At 43.5% G+C, this 21,593-nt stretch overlaps 1 protein-coding gene across 1 annotated transcript; it reads right to left on the bottom strand.

The window, feature by feature from the left end:
- Nucleotides 1-1,847: 1,847 nt before the first annotated feature.
- Nucleotides 1,848-17,842, bottom strand: PIP4P1 (phosphatidylinositol-4,5-bisphosphate 4-phosphatase 1). Its single transcript, XM_087714125.1, has 7 exons — nt 17,638-17,842; nt 15,582-15,781; nt 11,756-11,862; nt 8,878-8,983; nt 7,931-7,983; nt 7,008-7,098; nt 1,848-3,684 (listed from the first exon to the last, which is right to left on the bottom strand). The coding sequence occupies exons 1-7, from the start codon at nt 17,780-17,782 to the stop codon at nt 3,541-3,543; spliced, it is 846 nt and encodes a 281-aa protein (XP_087570251.1). The 5' UTR covers nt 17,783-17,842; the 3' UTR covers nt 1,848-3,540.
- Between the last annotated feature and the right edge of the window lie 3,751 nt (nt 17,843-21,593).

Here is a 21,593-nt window from a genome sequence, read left to right as displayed (position 1 = left end):
TACTGTATAAGAAATGCCAATGATCTGAAGGTCATTTTGAAAAATCCTTTCTTAGCGAGCACCTAGGAGCCAAGAGGAACATAAATGCCAAATTTCAAGTTTGTAGTCTTTATGGTTCTGGAGATATTTCACACACACTCTTCACAAGTGTCTTTTTATTTCCAATAATGGAGTGGCAGGTCATTATTTCCCTTTAACCTATGTGTATATGTGTGTGCATCTATTCGCTTAAAGATAAAGCTTTACACAGTCTAGTCGTGTCTGACTTGGATGATGCTCATGGTCATTTCCTAGCTTGGAAGCCAGCATTGTCTGAAGGTGCTTCCGTGGTCATGTAGCCAGTATAGATTATCCACAAAGGAGCACTTTTGGGGAAAATACGATACTAAAATGCATGTCTGGCTGACCATGAGGCTTGTTTTGGGGGATAGGGCTTTATTATGAGACTGGGAAAATGCTAGGGCTTATTTCCCAGATGGGTCTGATTTTGGGGGAAACACAGTAAATGGCCAGGAGCTGGGGTGAGAATGGGACCTTACCTCATCGCACAGCGCCTTGGTCTTAAATCCAGGCCATCCAGCTGATCAGCTCACCATCTTTAACCACTAAGCAATCACACCTCCTTTAGCCAGCTTAATACTGGCTAAAGTACTAATTTCTGTATCTCGACAGTTCAAAGCCACCTATAGGAAAAGCTGTGGTGGCAGTGTGCTTAGAATTCAGTGTTGCAGGCTAATTCTGCCTACTGCCAGCAGTTTGATCCTGATTGACTTAGCCTTCCATCCTTCAGAGATTAGTAAAGTGTTGATTGTTGGGGGGTAATATGCCGACTGTGTAAACCGCTTAAGGCTTTAAAGCATTGTTAAGAGGCATATAACTGTTATTGCTAAAACATTTCCCCAAAGCATCCCCCCCCCCAAAAAGCTTAATCTGATTTGCCTAGGAGTTGCTCATTATCTTGATAAAAAACTCAAGCTCAGTAAGTGTATTCTTAGGGATCATTTTAGCAGGGGAGGCAAGAGAGGTTTTAAGATTTTAACCTGGGAAGGGTCCTTTGCTGTCCAAGCCCGCCTGGGAAGAATGTCTAAAATTCAGCGAGGTCAGCAATATAAGATGTGAAACAGATCAGCCCCATCGGAGCCCATCTGACATGACTTGGTTGTCCCAAACCCTATATTTTTAACCTCTTGACATATTTGCAGCATGGATGGGATTAACCTTTGCAAGATAATTACTCTTGCACGTACATCCAAAGTGAAAACAAGGATTAGTGAAAGACTTGGTGGATCAAGGTTTCAGAGCTACAAATGATCCATGTCAATGAGCCTTGCTGACACCAGAACAGAACACTGGATTAAATTTACACAAAGAATTTTTTAATACCATGTTTTCCCCCAAATAAGACAAGGTCTTAATTTTCTTTTGACCACCGAAATAAGCGCTTGGCCTTATTTTCAGAGATGTCTTACTATTTTTGAGGTGCAGGAGGCAGCGAGCATGGTCACCTCATGGCTGCTGTTGTGTTGTAATATTTTTGGGGAGGACTTATTTTAGCACAGCACTCAAAAGCCCAATTGGCCTTATTTCCAGGGTGGTCTTATTTTCAGGGAAACTGTACGTAAAAGATTTGTACAGAGGCCCATTCTTCAGGAAATTTCCTCCCAACTGAAGTACATTTAATCAAACCAACTCTTAATCAAATGAATTTCCTTCCTTAATTGAAGAACATTCAGTTGAAATCAACTCTTAATTGAAGAAATTTCCTTCCTTAATTGAAGGAAATAAATAATCTCGTCCCCCTTAAGGTGGCTCATTATTTAAAAAAACCACAAGGCTGAAGCTTCCTCTCCAGTTTGGTCAGATATGGAATTGCTACTTTTATTTATTTACAATCACCCAATTCATGGAATAGTTACTTTTTTAATTTATTTACAACCATCTAGTTGTGCCTGTGGAGAAGGAAAAGGACAAACAGACATGTTCAATCATGGCTGAAAAAGACAGAGACATACGGTGCAAGTACACAGGCAGGCAAGCAAGCAGGCAGCCGTCACGGAGGAAAGTTATCTTAAATAGGTCTATGTACATTTTACTCCTTATATATACAAGCTGCAACAGGCTTGGGGCTATAAGCTCGATGCCACGGAGGTGGGAGAATTAAAATCTTGAGGCCAAGAGAGAAGACGGGGGTAGAGGACTTGGCGCTGAGAAAAATCAAGCTAGGTTCGAACCAGGACTGAGGCATTTCCCTAGGTGGAATGTCTGATGTATGACTCAGGGCATCCTTTCTTCTGTACGACAGAGTCCATGCACCATTTCCCTCCCCCTTCGGTCTACGTCATCAACTAGTAAGACAAAAGAAAGGATGGAAATCTGATTTAGTAGGCTCTGGAAGAGGATAGTTCTATGCCTCAAGTCAAGGTTGAAATAAATGTCCCCCACCCCGCTCCCCCCTCCAGCTCTCTCAAATCCACTGCAGGTGGTATTGGCCAGCAGTTCTCCCTTCAACCTTCCGAACAAAAACAATAAACACCGTAGCCATGGTTTGAAAGGGCTCTTTAGAGAGAGAGAGACGTGATGGTTCCTAAGGCTGCTCTCATCTCACCCGCTGAAAACACAGTTTGGATCGTTGGGAGAAGAAAACAGGGAAGTGGCCCCTTCAAGGAATGTGCAAAGATTAAGAAAAACGAAAGCAGAAACGTAATGAAGCTAAACTCCTTTAGCGGAAGACCTGGATCTCACACTGATCACAGAAAGCAGGTGGGAGGTAAGGGCTGAAATTCATTAAATGAATATCTGGACCAATCCCGGGGCCTTCATACTAACCTTTATGGAACGGCCCTTCTCTCATTCCCCGGGGCCCCCATTCACATTTTAAGGATTGTGGAAACGGCCTCGAAACCTTGCAGCCCCCCACGTTACCGACCACAGGGTGGCAAAAACAAGAAAGAGAAAAAAAACAATACAGCAGCAATTCCTGGAGACTCTTTTGCGCCTCCTTCTCAACCAGGAAAGAATTTTTTTAAGCAGCCTCCGATGGGAGCCGAGAACAGAGTCCTGAAAACGCCAACTTCTGAAGTGCCGCCAAGTTGTAGAACTGTAGTGTTATCTCAAGTGGTTCCGCTGTGGGCCATCTCCAAACGTCATCGCAAAACAGCCGCCACCGGTTTGATGCCAAACCGTCCATTTGCGTTTTCAAGTTTTTCTTTTGGGGACGATTAGTGTTAACTTGCAGGATCCATAGGAACTCCCCCTCCCCCTCCCGCCGGGGGGATGGCAGAACCCGGCAGAATTGGGGCCTTCGGCTCCTTTGGAGTCAAAATTGTCCTTTCTTTTGCCATCAATCCTGGCTCAAGAGCAACAGAGATGGGAGAAGACTGGTAGATATCAGGGTTGTCCCATAGATGCTCGGATGGTGACACCGGGAGCGAGCACAGCGAGAAGGTGGCAGGGCAGACCCAACTTCAAATGGAATCAGAAGGGTCCTTGGAGATGAGGTGGTGGGGCAGTGGTGGGAAACCAAGAAGAGCTTGGGGAGGCTCACGAGAAATTCTGGATGGGGTGGCTGACTCTCATGCAAGCCCAGTACATCGCTCGGCCAAGGAAAACCAAAGCCAGGAAAATCACCACAGCCCAGGAAGCATAGACACCCCTATACTGCTGGGCTTGTTTCCAGGTACCAAACTAGAGAATAAAAGAACAGTGAAAAAAAATCAGCTTCACAACAAAACATCTTAATAGATTTACTGTGAAAGATAAAGGGGTGTGTGTGTGTGTGCGCGTGCGCGTGCGTTCAATAGGCCTTTGGGTTCAGCAACCTTTTGTTCCAGCCTGAACCATGAAACAGCTCCAATTTTGACTCTCAAATGCTGAAGGTTGTGGCGATGTGAACTTTCTATCTTACATGCATAATCCTCCCTTTTATATTATATTATATGTATAATGGCTAAGAAGTTTGCCTAGTATGCCATATAGCCCAGGTTCAAATCCCAGTAAGGGTATGGCTAGCTGATGAGAGCTAAATAGCTTGAAACAGATCTATACTAGTCTCCCTTTATTTATTTATTTATCAGCACAAATAAAAAAAACATATATATGTATGTATGTATGTATGTATGTATGTATGTATGTATGTATGTATGTATGTATGTATGTATGTTATATTTATGCTGATAAATAAATAAAGGGAGACTAGTATAGATCTATTTCAAGCTATTTAGCTCTCATCAGCTAGCCACACCCTTACTGGGAATCGAACCTGTGCTCTATTGCCTCTAAGGCAGATGTGTTAACCATTGAGCTACAGGGCTCGACTCCTTATCAGCGAGGCCAGGGTGAAAGGTATATATTTGGGCATACCAGGGGTTGTGACTTTAAATATATATGTATGTATGTATGTATGTATGTATGTATGTATGTATGTATGTATGTTTGTTTTTTTATTTGTGCTGATAAATAAATAAGAGTCGTGATGGACTCTTGTGACGAGCCGATTGACAGATGATGGAAGCAGTTAGCTTCCTCCCATAATTGGGGCTTACCAGGGGTTGTAAAAATCTAATATATATATATGTGTGTGTGTGTGTGTGTGTGTGTGTGTGTGTGTGTGTGTGTGTGTGTGTGTGTGTTTAGAGTAGAAATCTTTATTGGCCAAATGTGATTGGACACACAAGGAATTTGTCTTTGGTGCATAGGCTCTCAGTGTACATAAAAAGACAAGCTACATTCATCAAGAATCATAAGGTACAGCACTTAATGATAGTCATAGGGTACAAATAAGCAATCATTTACAATGGTGATCACATGACCCTGGGGACACTGCAAGAGTCGCAAATATGAAGCAGCAAATGTAAATTGCATTCAGATGTTTGACCACTGCTTCATATTAATGACGGTTGCAGTGTCCCAGGGTCATGTGATGCCCTTTTGTGAACTTCTGACAAGCAAGTCCACGAGGAAGCAAGATTCACTTAACAACCATTTTACTTTTTCCACAACAGAAGTGGTTCGCTTAACAAATGTGGCAAGAAAAGTCGTAAAATGGGACAAAACTCACCTAACAAAATTTCTGACATAGCAACATTGGGCTCAATTGTGGTCCTACACGTTGATGACTACGTGTATTCAAGACCTTTGTTTGGTTTCCTCTTTAATATTAACATTGTTTTTATTATTCTGGATAAAAGCTTCCATAATGAATTGATACATAAAGGGTTTGGAGTGTTTTTTTCCCCTTGAATTTTAAAGTGGGAATGTTGGAATTGCAGAAGGCTTGTTCGTCACTGTTCCCCACCCCTCTGCTAAATAAATCAATAGCTGTCATTTCAAACCAGACACTAACTTAGGCATGAGCCTAAGGGGGCAGAGCTGTGCTGCTTAAAAGATTCTAGATATCTACTATGGATTTCGGATGGGGTTTTTTTTTGTGAAAAGTTTTTTTTTTAAATTTCATACAAGTAATCACTTGTATGAAGTATACAAGTATACCATTACATCTTAAAAAGTACTATTTCATATTATCCAGCATTATATCAATTCCTCTTACCATCAACCCACAGCAACTATAATTTGCTCTTCTGCTTTCCATACAGCATACTATATATTATATAAATGGTTATTCAACCTCCTCTCCCTTTCCCTCCTCCCTACCTCCTTTCCTCCCTCTACCATCCCTCTCTTCTCTGCTTCCCATTCCTCTCTCCTTCTCCTCTATCCAATCCTTCTCTCTCTCCCCATCTCTTTTCCTCCCTTCTGCTTCCCTGTCTCCTAACACCTCTCTCCGTCCTTTCCTTCCCCTTTCTCTCTCCTCCACCGTGGCACGACAAAACCGCGCTACGCAAAATAGCGGAGATTAAATCGCGTCACTAAAGTCGCGACGTCATCACCGCGCGTCATCACCGCGGGGACAACAGCACGGCGACAGAAGGGCGTTCTACATACTTTGTTCTTTGCCTCCAAAGGTAGCCCTCCTCCTCCAGCTGACAGTGGCAGCGGGCACGGGGCAAAGTGGGCTGCCCAGCAGCAGCAGCCTGCGGGAAGGGTCCAGCACAGCCACGGGGGGCAGCAGGAAGCCCGCGGGGGGCCTGAGCAGGGCCGCCGATGCTGGCGGCGGAGGAGGACGCAGCAGCGGCGGTGGCTGAGGCTCTCCCGGGGCCGGCGAAGCGGGCTTGCCCAGCAGAGGCAGGCCGCCCTCTTCTTCCTCAACAACATCTCCTTGGATGGGTGGCCGCCGCCACCGGGCAACCCGCTTCGCCGGCCCCGGGAGAGCCTCAGCCGCCGCCGCCGCCCACCCTGCCTCTTCCTCCGGGGGAGGCGCCGGCGGCGGAGGCCGCCCGTCCAAGGAGATGTTGTTGAGGAAGAAGAGGGCAGCCTGCCTCCGCCGGCCAAGCCCGCTTCGCCGGCCCGGGAGAGCCTCAGCCGCCGCCGCTGCCGCGTCCTCCTCGTTTTGCCCCGTGCCCGCTGCCGCTGTCAGCTGGAGGAGGAGGGCTACCTTTGGAGGCAAAGAACGAAGCATGTAGAACGCCCTTCTGTCACCGCGCTGTTGTCGCGGCGGTAGGGTCGTTTTTTTCTTAGCGCTTCGGACGCCGCAGATTTGCCTCCACACTTATGTCGGCGCGGATAAGGACATCGCGGTTTTGGGGTGAAACCCTCCTCCACTCTTTCCACTTTGCTTACATGGTGTATTTCAGCTTCTGAGCAAACTCCATTTAATATATTGATTTCGGATGTTGAGTGGCATGTTCAGTCGCCTCCCTGCTAAGGGAAAAAGTGGCCTGAAGTCAAGAATGTGACTTTGGACACATTCCGTTATGTTCCTTGGCTGAAAACCAATGGAGTTTGTCTCTTATGTTCTTCCAATTTTTTTAACCTTCTCATCCCAAAGACCTGGGATTTCCAGGTATCAACAGACATGGCCGTCTTTAATGGTCCCATCCTAATCTCATCCTTTTGAGACCCCAACAGGTGCCACCCCCAACCCTAACTAGATGCCCCTCGTTCACACTTACCGCCAGCCCCGTTGCTGTCACAGCCATCAGCATGCCCAAGAGAAGGCAGCATAAGCACCTTTTCCTCGGATAGCGGCGCCCAATGGAAGAACTGGGGGTACAAAGAGAGCAGTAAGTCAAGCATCCAGAGTCACTCCTACAAAGTTCCTCTCCCCTCCCGTAATTTGGAGTTCTGACCACCGAGTTCTGACTGAGGCTTCTCTTGTGTTCTGACCAAGGCTTTCCGAGAGCATGAAGCAAACTCCTTGTCCTGAGAAAAGCCCCCTTTATTAATTTACTGTGAATTCTGCTCATTCACATCCAGCAGAGACAGGAACCAATTAAGCGAACTAATTGTCTCCTGCAAACTCCACTCCCCTTTTGCTCCTCTTTTATTTCTTCTGGGTGGGGCCATTCATCCTCCACCTGTGGCCTTACTCACAAGTCAACCACTGTTCTTTAGCTGTTCCCTTCGTCTGGCAACTCTGGGCATGCGCACACTGGGAACAGGCTCCAGCTGTTCTTCTGCCCTACTGATGTCCGATTCCGAAGGCAGCTGATAACTGTCAAATGACCCTGGCCCCATCTCTACCTCCGACGTAGAGCCCTCATCAGAGCCTTCCCCAGACTCCAGGACTGGCCCATGTCCCTCCCCAACCTCCTCACTGTCTGAATCTGCTGTCTATTCTGCTGGCAGCTCTGCTGGCGGCCACAACCCCTTGCCTAAGGACAAGTAATAGACCTCTTCTCCAGCTAAGGGGAGGGAGGGAGATGGGGACTCAGGTTCCTCACTCTCTTTGAAGCTGAACCCCACAAACAGCAAGTTCCCTCCCACATTCCAATTACTAATATTGAGGTACATTCAATGCAAAGCTTGGAGAACATTCTGCTAATACTTCTCCTCCTCCTCCTCCTCGCCCAATTCCTTCCCCAGAATAACTCACACTTTACGGCAGTGCGGGCATCGGGCTAAAGTGCGATCTGTGAATTCTGTCCACTGGAGAGACAAAAAAGAGAGAAGGCCTTGGGAAGGACAGCCTGACATGACGAGTCACGTTTTGCCACCGCAAATAGGCTCATTCTTTAAGGAGGCGCACTAAGCTGCTCCTCCAAATAGCAATAACATTTAGACTTATATACCGCTTCACCGGGCTTTACAGTTCCCTCTAAGCAGTTTACAGAGTCAGCATATTGTCCCCAACAATTTGGGTCCTTATTTTACTGACCTCGGAAGGATGGAAGACTGAGTCAACCTTGAGCCTGATGAGATTTGAACAGCCAAACTGCAGTCAGCCAGCAGTTAGCAGAAATAGCCTGCAGTACTGCACTCTAACCACCGTGTCACTGTGGCTCATAGCAATAGCACCTAGACTTATATATCACTTCACAGCTCTCTCTAAGCGGCTTACAGAGTCAGCCTATTGCTCCCAACAATCTGGCTCCTCATACTCTAACCACTGAACAATTGCAGCCATCCTCAACTTACAACAGTTCATTTAGTGACCGTTGGCAGTTACACCAACAGTGGGGGGAAAAATGGCATGATCATTTTTCACACTTATGGCCATTGCGGCATCCCCATGGTCATGTGATCAGAATTCGGATGGTTGACGACTAGTTCCTATTTATGACGGCTGCAGGGTCCCAGTGTCATGTGATCCCCTTTTGCGACCTTTTGATAAGCAAAGTCCATGGGGAGGTCGGATTCACTTAATAATCGTGTTACCAATTTAACAACTAAAGGGATTCACTTAACAAACGGGACTCAAATCAGTTCGCAAGTTTGTAATTTTCTTCCGATAACAGGTTCCCAAACGCAACCAAAGCTGAGCCTGGAACAAATACGCCTCGTTTTTTCCTTCCCTGATCCCTTCCTTGATAGCACCCTTACCAGGAAATTATTTTCGCAGTGGCCGCAATTGACACGCACACCTACAGGCTGAGGCTCGGGACTCGGAGGGCCAGGGTGAACGGGCCCTAAGTTTATGACCCTTTTACTAGGGAGAAAACAGAGGGGAGAAAAGAGGTTTAGATTATTCTTCTTGTCAGTCCACCTGGCCCCACCGAACACCTATTTCCAAGCCAGTGAAACTCATCATGGAGAATAAAGTTGACGTCAACTAGTCTCTCTGGTTTCATCAGGGCAATCGCTGCTTTTATTCTCTAAACGTAAACACCCTCTTCCAGGAACAATAACAACAACAACAAAAAAACACAGGGTCAAACTGTGAAGACAGAGGGAGAATCCCCCCTTTTCTTCTCTCTCACCTCAAAAAAAAGTTTTTTCCTCTCTAAAAATGCCACAGTTTTAGCTTGATTACTCCAATCTGTATCTTTGCTTTCTAGTTCTTTCTTTGGAAAATGGAATCTTACCCACATTATTGGATCACATCACCTCCCCAGTATGCTATTCCTTCCCACCTTGCTAAAAAGATTTCAGGATTGAAAAGACCTAAACGCCAAGCCCAAATTTGACATACGTCTAGCCATTTTTTAAAGCTCTCTATTATACTCGTTGTTGGATTCAAGAATTTACAGAGGGCAACTTCAATGTTTAATTCATTGGAAGGGGTATCCCATTTCGGAAGCCACCTGGGTAAAAAGTGGGAACATCAATGCTGGTTCGGAAATTCCATGAAAAATATGCATACAAACCCAAAGGGGATCTTGCAGATGGCAGGGGCAGTTAGTTTTATATGTGTATGTTTTTTTTAAATTTTTAACCTAATTGCAATCTTTATGTGTTCTCTGTCATTGCAGGACTTTCTTTTCAGTTGAAGGATCTGTCGAGCCTGAATTTGACCTACATGTAGCCATTTTATTTAGCTCTCTATTATACTCATTTATTCCTTTTTCTTTCTCTTTACCAAGTAAGGGTTTTTTTTCGGGCTTGCCACATACTTAAGATGGGAGGGAAGGAGCAAATAGATAGTGAGGATTGTTTTGGCTAGGTGAGCTTCTTTCCCGTGGGAACAGAGGCTGCTCCTGCTGAGAACGGAAGGAGGAGTTTGAAGACACCGGGCAATGTGGATGGAGTGTTTATTGGAGGAGGTGACTTTTGAGGGATGTTTCTAACTTACAATATTATGTGGTGTAATTCTGGTTTGTGTCAGGTCCGGAATTAGAACAGACTTTGCCAAGTTGATGTCTACCTAAATAAAAGAAATTTGTTTTCGAAGATGGACTTTGCGTATTTCTTTTTTGAATGGGTTTCATCACTTGGAAACCTGACACTAAATCTCTCACACAGCCCACTTTTCTCCAAACACATCAATGTTTTGCACTCATGAAGAAATTAGCCTTTTGTTAACAAGTGCAAAACTTTGATGTGTTCTTCCATGTTTGGCATAGATTGTTAAGCCGAATAGTTTTGGTAAAGTGCTGTATTTATATTGGTGTGAAGAAACCCACTTTTTGAATTGGGGTGCCTTTCAAATACAGAATAACGGAGTTGGAAGGGACCTTGGAGGTCTTTTAGTTCAACTCCCTGCTCAAGCAGACCACCATTGAGATGAGCATCCTACAGAAATTGAATAAATACAAATAAATGAAAAATGATTGCCGTACAAAACTGTAAGCCAGGTTGTTTTTTTCTAAATGCAAGGTATCTGTACATTCTGCTACTTCTCTTCCCAACCTGCCTACCTTCTATTGAATATTGTTAAACCTTATATTTTTACAATATTTAGTAAAATATCTTTATATATGTGTGCGGCTGCTAGGATGGCCTGCATTTGAAATTGGAAAGTAATGTACAATTCCTTCAGTGGAAGAATGCAAATAATTACCTTGCATTTGGAAAATAAATCTGGCTTATAATTTTTTTATGGCAACCATTATTTATTTACTTTTTATTTGTTCAATTTTTACAGGATGCTCATCTCTGTGGTCTCTTGCTTGAGCAGGGAGTTGGACTGGAAGACCTCCAAGGTCCCTTCCAACTCTGTTATTCTGTATTCTAAAGGTACTCAACTTCAGCCCTTGGAGCAATGTTGTTCAACCTTGGCAACTTGAAGATGTGTGGCCTTCAACTCCCAGATACCCTGGTTAGGGAATTCTAGGAGTTGAAGTCCTTACATCCTCAAGTTGCCAAGGAAGGTTGAAAAATACTGCCCAGAACAGTATAGTGTCTCCTACTTGAGCACCGGGGTTAGACTAGAAGACCTTCAAGGGTCCTTCCAATTCAATGACTCTGGACAGCTGACAATTTTTGGACTATAATTCTAGCCATGGTTTTGCTCTACATCTGAAATTAGGGACATATAACTTTTTAACATTTATGTCATGATTTGTTAAATAAGGATATACATTTCTTAGTGATTAGGTAAGACTAATTTTTTTCATTTTGTGTTATATTCTATGTCATGACTGTTGTTGATACTAATATATTTACTTGATTTTAATAATGATCTGTAGTTTTAAAATGTCGTAAGTTATTTAAATATGTAGAAGTCAATTCATTATTCAGAGAACCTCTACTTAATTTATCTAGCTCTATGTATAGGCATGTGAGCCACAAAGAGTAATTTGTGATTATGAAAGCATACAAATATGTTGAATTAACAAATACACATAAATATCTCTTATTTCCTTTGTGATTGTTTTCCTCTTCTTGCTTCTGTTTCCCCCATAAAATGTATATATAAAAGACTGAAGTGTTCTACATTGTCCTGATAACAGCCTTTAAGGCAGGGTAGTAAAATGTTATGTGTATAACATTGTAACTACCCTGTACATGACATATACAATGTAACTACCCCACCCCTTACCAATATATCCTTGGACAGGCAATGCGTTGTGAGGTCACTTTGCAGATCAAAAGACAGTTGCAAGGGCATCTGACATACTTCTTACCAGGTGGGGCATTTTTAATCGGCTGCAGAAGGAAAAAAAGGACATTTTTGAAAGTTAAACAAGTTGAGCATGTTTCCTGGTTTAAGAAGAAAGAGGTTCACAAAAGGGCAAAGAATCCAATCCATCTGTCAGGCATTGAACCAAGATTACTAGTGACCACTCTCATTCATCACAATGTATCTGTAAATATTTAAACTGAATTAAAAAATACATAGGTAGCCAACAGGCGCAGTGGACAACAGGTTTAAATGTTTTGGCTGAATTTGGAAAACAGTCTAGAAACTAATTTGTGATTCCCCCCCCCCCCCGAAGAAAGCACAAGACATCCTATCAAAATTCAGTTGCAAGTACCGTAAGTAACAAATGTACTTTTGTCTACACGAGAATTTATGTGTTATCTTTATTTTTCATAGCTTTCGTTAGTTATTAGGCACTAGACTTATGCTCAAGAAGCTGAGCTACTGCTAATCTGAATAAGAAAAGTCAGGCTAGTTAAGCCTAACCTTGGACAAAGTGTATATTTCCAGGAAAGATGGTTAACAAAAATGTGACATTCAGAAGACACCTATTTTACACCAAGAAAAAAAAGATACATAAAAGCAGAAGGGAAGAATGACAACGTGGAAAGGGCAAGGTCCTTCTGTTTAATTTTCATTGCAATCTTAGGTAAATTCATTATGTCAAAGGTAACTCTGGGCAGGGCTGGGGCAAAAGATAAGGCACAATTGATAAGTGCACCTTGAACACCTAGCAAATCTGAAGTCCAAAGGAAAAAAAAAAATTTTTTTTAAGCTTCTCTCTATCCATGATAAAGATAAGATAAAAAGCCTTCCGAACAAGCTTAAGTGGGAGGCGAAAGGGAAAAAACATCAGAGTGAAATTCAGGATAATATTCTCTCAAACAAATCCAACTATTGAATTGGATTTTAAATTATTGAGGGGACCCGAGCAACTATTTAGACTTTCAGTTTTGTGCTATCTGCAGCTGCAGGAACTGAAGATGTTGCAGACTGGCAACGCCAATTTTCAGGTTTATATTTTCAGAAGACTGAGAAACCAGGAGCAGAAAAGAAACCTGAATAGGAAATGAGCTCTAGGACAAGTTCCCAGTTTTAGAGGAAGCAGAATATTTTGTGCCTGAAGTGTTCTTCATTGTCCTGATAAGTCTTTAAGGCAGGATAGTTTTAGCAAAGCCACAAGTGAGACCTACAAGGTGAGAGGGGAGGGGTGGTGTTAGCTGCCACCTCACGGTTTCTTGTGTACTTTGATACTATGACCATTTGCCATGAACTCCTTGGAGGGTGGATGGGCGAAAGTGAAAGTTTTGACTGCTGTTATCTCCCTGAGATGCTACTTCAAAGTCACAAGGCTGGAAGGAACACACCTGCATACCAACCTACTGAAAACATCTTGCTTCAATCTGATTGGATGGGGGAGGGGGAAGCAGTTAAGGACTACTTGTAATGTTGCATAAGTTTCCTATTGTTGGTTCTACCCAGCACTTCTTCTCACCTTGTTACTCATTTAGTTACAAATAAACCTCTCCTCGTGGATAAATTCCTGCTATATAATTGGTGTATTTATTTGTAACTATTTAAATGAGTAACAAGCACATTCCGTCCAGGAGCATAAATTAATTGTGTAGTATGCAAAAAATGTGTTACATTCATTTCGAATTTCCTGTCAGTCAATTTCACTGAAAGACTTCAACTTTTAATAATGCCAGGAGAAGAGAAATTAAGGCAAAGGAAAAATAAAAGCTCCAGTTGTTTTTTTTTCTCAGCCAAATAAACAAGAACCTACACATTGTCCACTGAGATAATATACAGGCCAAATTTCAAGAATTAAAAAAAAAAAAAACCCTCTTCCAACCGAACCTCTAATGTAAAGAAAGATGCCATAAAATCTTCCATATGAGCCTAGTTCAAATGAGTTGAGATGAACAATACCTTCACCACCAAATCAAAAGGAGAGGATGGTGGGGAGGAATAAAAAGAGGAGGAGAAAGGGTAGGAAGGGGAAGAGAGGAAGGGAGAGGTAAGGGGAAAGGAAAAAGAGAGGAGGGAGGAAGGAAGTAGAGAAGGGAGGGAGGGAGAAAAGGAAGGGAAAGCAGAGTGGTGATATTGCCAATATGTGTATGGGATGGTAAGCAAAGCAACCTCGAATGTATACTTTTTTATGGAAAATAAATATGTAAAGGTGATAAATACAATAAGAATAATAACTAGGTGAATGCTATACTTGTAATTTGTATGTAAGAGACTAAAAATTAAAAAAAAAACTTTTTGAAAAACAACAACCAAATCAACCCAATAAAACAGCACACTGCAATAAATAATCCCAGCTAAAGGAGAACACAAATATAATCTTCTGAGGAGGAAACATAAAACGAAGAAAAAAAAGGAATCCTTTTAACAAATGGCGTTGTGCAGAGTCAGGCCACAGATCCAGTTTGCTGAGTATTGACTATGCTGACTTGAGCGCCAACAGCTCTCAAGGGACTGAAGACTCTGCCTGAAAGCTAACACAAGTACTCCAGCCGCAAGCCATGTCAGCAGATTTGCAGTTGTGGCTTACTCTTTTCCAAGGTGTGACTGTGTGTTTGTGTGTTTTTAAGGCAATCATCCTCGCTATGTTAAAAAAAAAAAAGCCCTACATATTTGAAACAACTGGCAAGAACTACAGGAATATAAAAGCCTCCCTTTGTCTTTGACTAGCTTAGCAACTGGCAGGAGGCCAGGAGTTCTGCCCAATTGTGGAATTGAGCTGAAGCAGGGGAAGTGACCCTGAGAAGCACCGCTTGTCTCCAGCTTTCCATCTGGGGTTCACAGGTCAACTCATCTTCCTTTACATGTACTTGTGCTTTCATTTGGCCAAGTGTGGTTAGACATACACGGAGTCTATCTCCGGTGCAGAAGCACTCGGGGTCACTTCCAAAACAGTAGAATGTAACAATATTAAAGTGTACAACTGACGAAAGGAGGAAGTAAGAAATAATAAAGGGGATAAATAATACTGCAGCCACATCCTATGGATTGATGTAGATACACATTAGGCCAAAAAAAAACCCTTAGTCACTGTATTTTGTCAACTGTGAGAATTAGGTGTTCAGCTATAGTGATAGCACAAGGGAAGAAACTGCCCCTGTGACTAGTTCGTCTTGGCATACATTGCCTTATAGCAGTGATGGCAAACCTTTTGGGGACCGAGGGCCCAAACCAGAACACGCCTGTGTGTATGTGCGTGTGCTGGATCACTGAAAACCTGAAGACCAGCTGGCTGGCACATGCACGCATGTTTTCAGGTTGTTTTCCATGCCATTTTCGGCCCAAAAAGCAGCATGGAAAATGGCCCAAAAAACTATTTGGTTTTTGGCTGTTTTCAGGCCATTTTCCGGTGCTCCGGCAAAGACCAGGTGGCTGGTGTGCTGGAAACCAGAAGAGAAGCTGGTGATGGCATGCATGCCCAGAGAGAGGGCTCTGCGTGCCACCTCTGGCACACATGCCATAGATTCGCCATCACGGCCCTATAGTGCCGTCCCAAGGTAAGGAATTGAAAATTTATGTCTAGAATGGGAGGGATCAGCCAATATCTTCTCAGCCCCCGTTCTGACCTGCGCAATATGCAAGTCTTCTATGGCAGGCAGATATTCCACATCTTACATTCCACCCAGCTGCGTCTTGCCTTTACATCTTTCCACGGTGCCTCCCATGTCCCACGTCCCACTCTGACAATGCTCACCGTGGCCTCATTGCAAACGCTACATTTCACCACGTGCTGATGCATCTTTCCCTCCACATTGATGGGGCTCTGGCAGACTCGGCAAGTGATCATAGGAGCATTGCCGCTCTCGGGTGACGCCATTGGGGAATACGGCGGGGGATCTTCAGCGGGCAGTATGGCGGCTTGGCTCCCATCGATACTGCTGAAGGAGGAAAATCCTTGGAAGGGAAGAGAGAAAGAATCACAGTGAAAAGTGAGCATTCAACTACCATTCTATGGTGCTGCTGTTACATTTATAGTCTACCCCCTTGATCCTTCTTCTGGATCTCACCTGCATTTCATTCTCCTGAAATTTCTCCAACACCACCACCACCACCACCAACCTTTGTTTCCCACCTCTAAATTTGTTCATCTTCTACCCACAAAGCCCTGTAGAGGAGGGCTTTAATAGAGAGAGGGGAGATCTGTATCAAAGAAACCAGGACCGGGAAAACCCCGGTCCAAACCAGGGGTCAGCAACTCGTGGCTCTGGAGCTGCATGTGGCTCTTTCATCCCTCTGCTGCAGCTCCCCGTTGCTCAAAATATGTGCCAATGTGTGATACCCACCAGCACATGATTTATTAAGCTTTTTGACCCCCAGCAGGCCGACCATGGATAAATTCAAGAAAAGAAAAGTTTCACAAGAAATCAGAACGTTTAATTCAACTACATATGCTAGTTCTGTGGCTGCTCAGGAAATAGCCAGGCACGGGATGGGTTCTGTGGCTCCTGGTGTTTTCTTTTCTGTGGGAAACGGGTCCAAATGGCTCTTTGAGTGTTTAAAGTTGCCGACCCCTTGTCCAAACAATGAAGGAGGAATGAGAAAACAGAAGCCATAATTAAGACTTTTATTTACAAACATCTACTTTTATTTACAATCTACAGGTATCTAATATTATCTATAAATATCTACAGGCCCTCACATAATAAACTGTTTCAACTTCTCCAATCAGGATGCCACTTGCAGGCCAAAACAACTGGGCACAAAGATAGTTTCCCCCCACCCCCATGCCATCACTCTGCTAATGACCTAATTTCCAAAGCACTGTCTGATGCCTAAGGATATTTACCCATTTAATAGGCTGTATTGCTATTATCCTTTTCATTTGGACATAAATTGTTTCAACCTCTGCCCTTAAAACGATACTATATGGCACTGCACAACAAAACAATTAGACACAAGGAGTGTTTTTCCCCCAAATGCCATCCCGCTAAACAACTCCCACAACATTTGTCATATTACTTACTAAGATTGTATTACTATTACTCTTCTCTTCCTAGTACCTATCTCTCCCAACTATAACCATGTTGCTTGTATCTTTAGAATTTATACTGTTTTTATTTGTTTCCTAGTATGATTTGATACCTTATTAGTAACCTTGATTATCACTAAGTGTTTTATCTTTTTATTCTTGACGGATGTATTTTATTCTCTTTATGTAAACTGAGAACATATGCATCAAAAACAATTTTTTTGTGTGTCCAATCGCACTTGGCCAATAATTCAATTCTATTCTACTCTTATATTATCCTATCCTATTACTCTATTCTATTTTGTTAGGATTGGTTACTACAGAGGATCTCTTTCTTTTTTTAAAAAAAAAAGTAGTTTTGGTCTGGAATCGATTTCTTGGTTTGATCTACATCTTGGGACTGACAACTCTTAGCAATTCTGATTTAGCTTTCCTTTGAGTAAAGCATTTGGGTGGAACCAGACTAGTATTTTTTTAAAAAAAAATGTATTTACTGCCTAGGGGATAGCAAGCCCCCCACCCAACCAAAGTAGGGATGCTCCTACCAAAAGGGCTTGAGACAAAGTGATGCCTTTCTGATTGGATATTTCAATTCCAATTCTACCCCCACCTCACCGAGCCACGCCCCCCACGCACAAGCTACGCCCCCTGGCTTGACGACCCCCCCCCTTATCTCTAGGATACTCTCGTCCCCCCTCACTCCCCGACCCCACCCACCGCCTCTCCTTTCTCAGCGGCCACAAACCATCCCAGGAATGTAAACGAGGGAAAGGCGAATTACCCTGTGGCGGAGTGGGTTTTCCCGGAGCAGCCGAAGCGGGCCCCGACCCCAGACCCGCCGGCCCCACCAGGCCTCCGGAGGCGAGGCTGCTCCCATCGCCAGGGTCGGCTGGCAGCAGCGGGGAGCGTTCACCATCCGCAGCCATCGCCGCTGCGGCTGCTGCACCCGTAACCGCCCCGCGTCTCTTTCGGCTTCCGTAGCGCACACGCCCCCGCCCCCTCGCTATCCCGGATCACTCTTATCACATGACGACCCGATGGCATCACCCTATCGACTGCAAGGAAGTAACTCGGTCCCTGTCACGTGACCAGAAACCGGTGGCGATAGTGGGTGCTACGCTCCTGATTGGTCGGGAGAGACTGTGACGGCGTGTCGCCCGCTTCGTTCCATTGGAGGCTAATCGTGCTCGTTCTTTCGCAGCTCCCCCCTCGTCCCGTGACTCTTTCTACGCCTCCTTATTGGATGCTTCTTACAGGCGAATCCCAGTTTGTCCCGAATCATCGTTTCTTTCCAATTGGTTATTACTCCACCCCTCTCTCAAAGTAGGCCCGACGTTGAAGGAGTTTTAACTCACGTGATGGTAAACCGCGGGTGCTGATTGGCTCAGCTCTTCCGCTGTTCCATAGTACGATCCTAGGAGCCATCGTGGAGCTGACGTGAGGAAACGTCTGCTCTCCCATTAGGCGGGTCGAAGTTCTCCATTGCTTGTCCTACCAATCGCTCCTCCTTTTCTAAGGAACGCCCCGCTCCCTCAACCATGATTGACGGTGTACGTGAAGATTCCGCCCCAGAGTTCGAAACCTTAATTTAAAGAGAAAAGAAAGGTAGCCATCCAGTCCTGCACGTGCTCCGTTTCGCGCGTGGAAAGCCACGCGGAACTTAGTCCCCCCCCCAAAAAAAAATGGAAGCCAGGAAAATATTCCACCGGTTTGTGTCTTTTCTTCTCTAGGATAAGCCTAAGAAGTTTCTTTTAGCCCAGGACTTTTCAAATGTAGCCACTTTTAAGATGTGCGGATTTCGGCTCCCAGAATTCCCCCAACCATTGGTGAAAATGACTGGGGAATTCTGGGAGTTGAAATCCACCTGTCTTAAAGTGGCTGAGTTTCAAAAGCGCTGGGGTTAAATGAGGATTGATAGGATTTAACTGCGATTGGTTAAATTGCAATTAATTTGATTGGTAGAATAGAACTGCAATTGGTTAAATTGCAATTAATTTGGTTGGTAGGATTTAACTGAAGTTGGTTAAATTGAAATTAATAATTAGGTTGGTAGGAATTAATTGCCACTGTTTAAATTGCAATTAATTTGATTGGTAGAATATAATTGCAATTGGTTAAATTGGAATTAATTAGGTTCGTAGGATTTAACTGCAATTGGTTACAATACAATACAATACAATAGCAGCGTTGGAAGGGACCTTGGAGGTCTTCTAGTCCAACCCCCTGCCTAGGCAGGAAACCTTATACCATTTCAGACAAATGGCTCTCCAACATCTTCTTAAAGACTTCCAATGTTGGGGCATTCACAACTTTTTTAGGCAAGCTGTTCCACTGATTAATTGTTCACACTGTCAGGAAATTTCTCCTCAGAGAGAAGTTGCTTCTCTCCTTGATTAGTTTTCATCCATTGCTTCTTGTTCTACACTCAGGTGCCTTGGAGAATAGTTTGACTCTCTCTTCTTTGTGGCAGCCCCTTAGATATTGGAACACTGCTATCATGTCTCCCCTAGTCCTTTTTTCATTAAACTAGACATATCCAGTTCCTGCTACCGTTCTTCATATGTTTTAGTCTCCAGTCCCCTAATCATCTTTGTTGCTCTTCTCTGCACTCTTTCCAGAGTCTCCACATCTTTTTTACATCGGGGCAACCAAAACTGAACGCAGTATTCCAAGTGTGGCTTTACCAAGGCCTTATAAAGAGGTATTAACTCTTCACGTGATCTTGATTCTGTCCCTCTGTTTATACAGCCTAGAACTGTGTTGGCTTTTTGGCAGCTGCTGCACACTGCTGGCTCATATTTAAATGGTTATCCACTAGGCAAGATCCCTTTCACAGTTACTACTATTGAGGAAAGTACCACCTATACTGTACCTGTGTATTTCGTTTTTCTTGCCTAAATATAGAACCTTACTCTTCACCTTTGAATTTCATTTTATTAGATAGTGCCCAATGTTCAGGTTTGTCAAGATCTTTCTGTATCTTAAGCCTATCTTCTGGAGTGTTGGCTATTCCTGCCAGCTTGGTGTCATCTGCAAATTTGATGAGTTCCCCATTTATTCCCTCATCCAAATCATTGATGAAGATGTTAAAGAGTACTGGGTTAAATTGCAATTAATTAATAATTAGGTTGGTAGGAATTAATTGTGATTGGTGAAATTGCAATTAATTAATTAGGTTGGTAGGATTTAACTGCAGTTGATTAAACTGTGAGATGGATCTTGGAGTCTTAATGGACAATATGAGCCAGCAGTGTGCAGCAGCTGCGGAAAAAAGCCAATACAGTTCTAGGCTACATAAACAGGAATATAACCAATATCATGTGAAGTGTTAATATCACTTTATAATGCCTTGGTAAGGCTACACTTGGAAAAGTGCATCCAGTTCTGGTCACTTCGATGTAAAAAAAGATGTTGAGACTCTAGAAAGACTGCAGAGAAAAGCAACAAAGATGATTAGGGACTGGAGGCTAAAACATGAATGATTGCAGGAATTGGGTATGGCTAGTTTAGTGGAAAGAAGGACCAGGGGCAGTGGTGAAATTCAATTTTTTTACTACCAGTTCTGTGGGCATGGCTTGGTGGGCGTAGCAGGGGAAGGATACTGCAAAATCCCCATTCACTCCCCACTCCTGGGCGAAAGATTTTTGCAAAATCTCAATTCCCACCCAACTCTGGAGCCAGCCAGAGGTGGTATTTGCCTGTTACCTGTCAGAACCTGTTGAATTTCACCCCTGACTAGGGGAGACGTGATAGCAAGTGTTCCAATATCTCAGGAAAGGAGGAGGAGTCAAACTATTCTCCAAAGCACCTGAGGGCAGGACAAGAAGCAATGGATGGAAACTAATCAAGGAGAGAAACAACTTAGAACTGAGGAGAAATTTCTGGTAGTTAATCATTGGACCAACTTGCCTCCAGAAGTTGTGACTACTCCAACACTGGATTTTTTAAAAAAGAAATTGGATAACCATTTGTCTGAAATGGTGGTGGGTTTCCTGCCCAGGCAGGGGGTTGGACTAGAAGACCTCCAAGGTCCCTTCCAACTGTTATTCTATTCTAAATTGGAATTAATTAAATTGGTAAGAGTTTAACTGCAATTGGTTACATTGCAATTAATAATTAGATTGGTAGGAATTAACTGCAGTTGTTAAGTTGCAATTAATTTGATTGGTAAGGATTTAACTGCAAGCCCCTTACCATCCTTCTTGCTCTTCTTTGCATGTTTTCCAGTTTCTTATCTGTCCTTTGGTACCGAGGCAACCAGAACTGGACACAGTGCAGGTAGTTCTCAACTTACGACTGCAATGGAGCCCAACATTCATGCTGTTAAGTGAGCTTTGCCCCATTTTACATCTTTTCTTACTGTGGTTATTAAGCAAATCAGTGCAGTTGATAATTTTGTAACCCGGTTGTGAAGTGAATCCGTCTTCCCCATTGACTTTGCTTGTCAGAAGGTCGCAAAAGGGCCTTCCCGTGACCTTGGGATATAACAACAGTCATAAATATGAACCAGTTGCCAAGCACCTGAATTTTGATCCCATGATGATTGGGAATGCTGCAAAGATCATAACTGTGAAAAACGGTCTCAAGTCACGTTTTACAGTGCTTTTGTGATTTTGAACGGTCACTAAATGAACTGTTGTACATCTTGGACTGCCTGTGTTATAGATGTGGGCTGACTAGTCCAGCACAGAGCTGGACTGTCACTTCCTGTGATGTTGATACTGCATTTCTCTTGAT

The sequence above is a fragment of the Thamnophis sirtalis genome, unplaced genomic scaffold (assembly GCF_051295495.1).
Source record: "Thamnophis sirtalis isolate CommonGarterSnake01/CBP01778 unplaced genomic scaffold, rThaSir2_p1.2 scaffold_4, whole genome shotgun sequence".
Taxonomy (NCBI): domain Eukaryota; kingdom Metazoa; phylum Chordata; class Lepidosauria; order Squamata; family Natricidae; genus Thamnophis; species Thamnophis sirtalis.
Note: the sequence above shows the minus strand (reverse complement) of the source record. Positions and strands in the feature narration are given on the sequence as shown.

Coding starts and splice junctions, on each gene's coding strand:
- PIP4P1 (XM_087714125.1), bottom strand. CDS start 17,782: ATGGCTGCGGATGGTGAACGCTCCCCGCTGCTGCCAGCCGACCCTGGC. Junction 7,099..7,930: donor TGCCCGCACTGCCGTAAAGT/GTGAGTTATTCT, acceptor TTGTACCCCCAG/TTCTTCCATTGGGCGCCGCT. Junction 3,685..7,007: donor TGACAGCAACGGGGCTGGCG/GTAAGTGTGAAC, acceptor TTTATTCTCTAG/TTTGGTACCTGGAAACAAGC.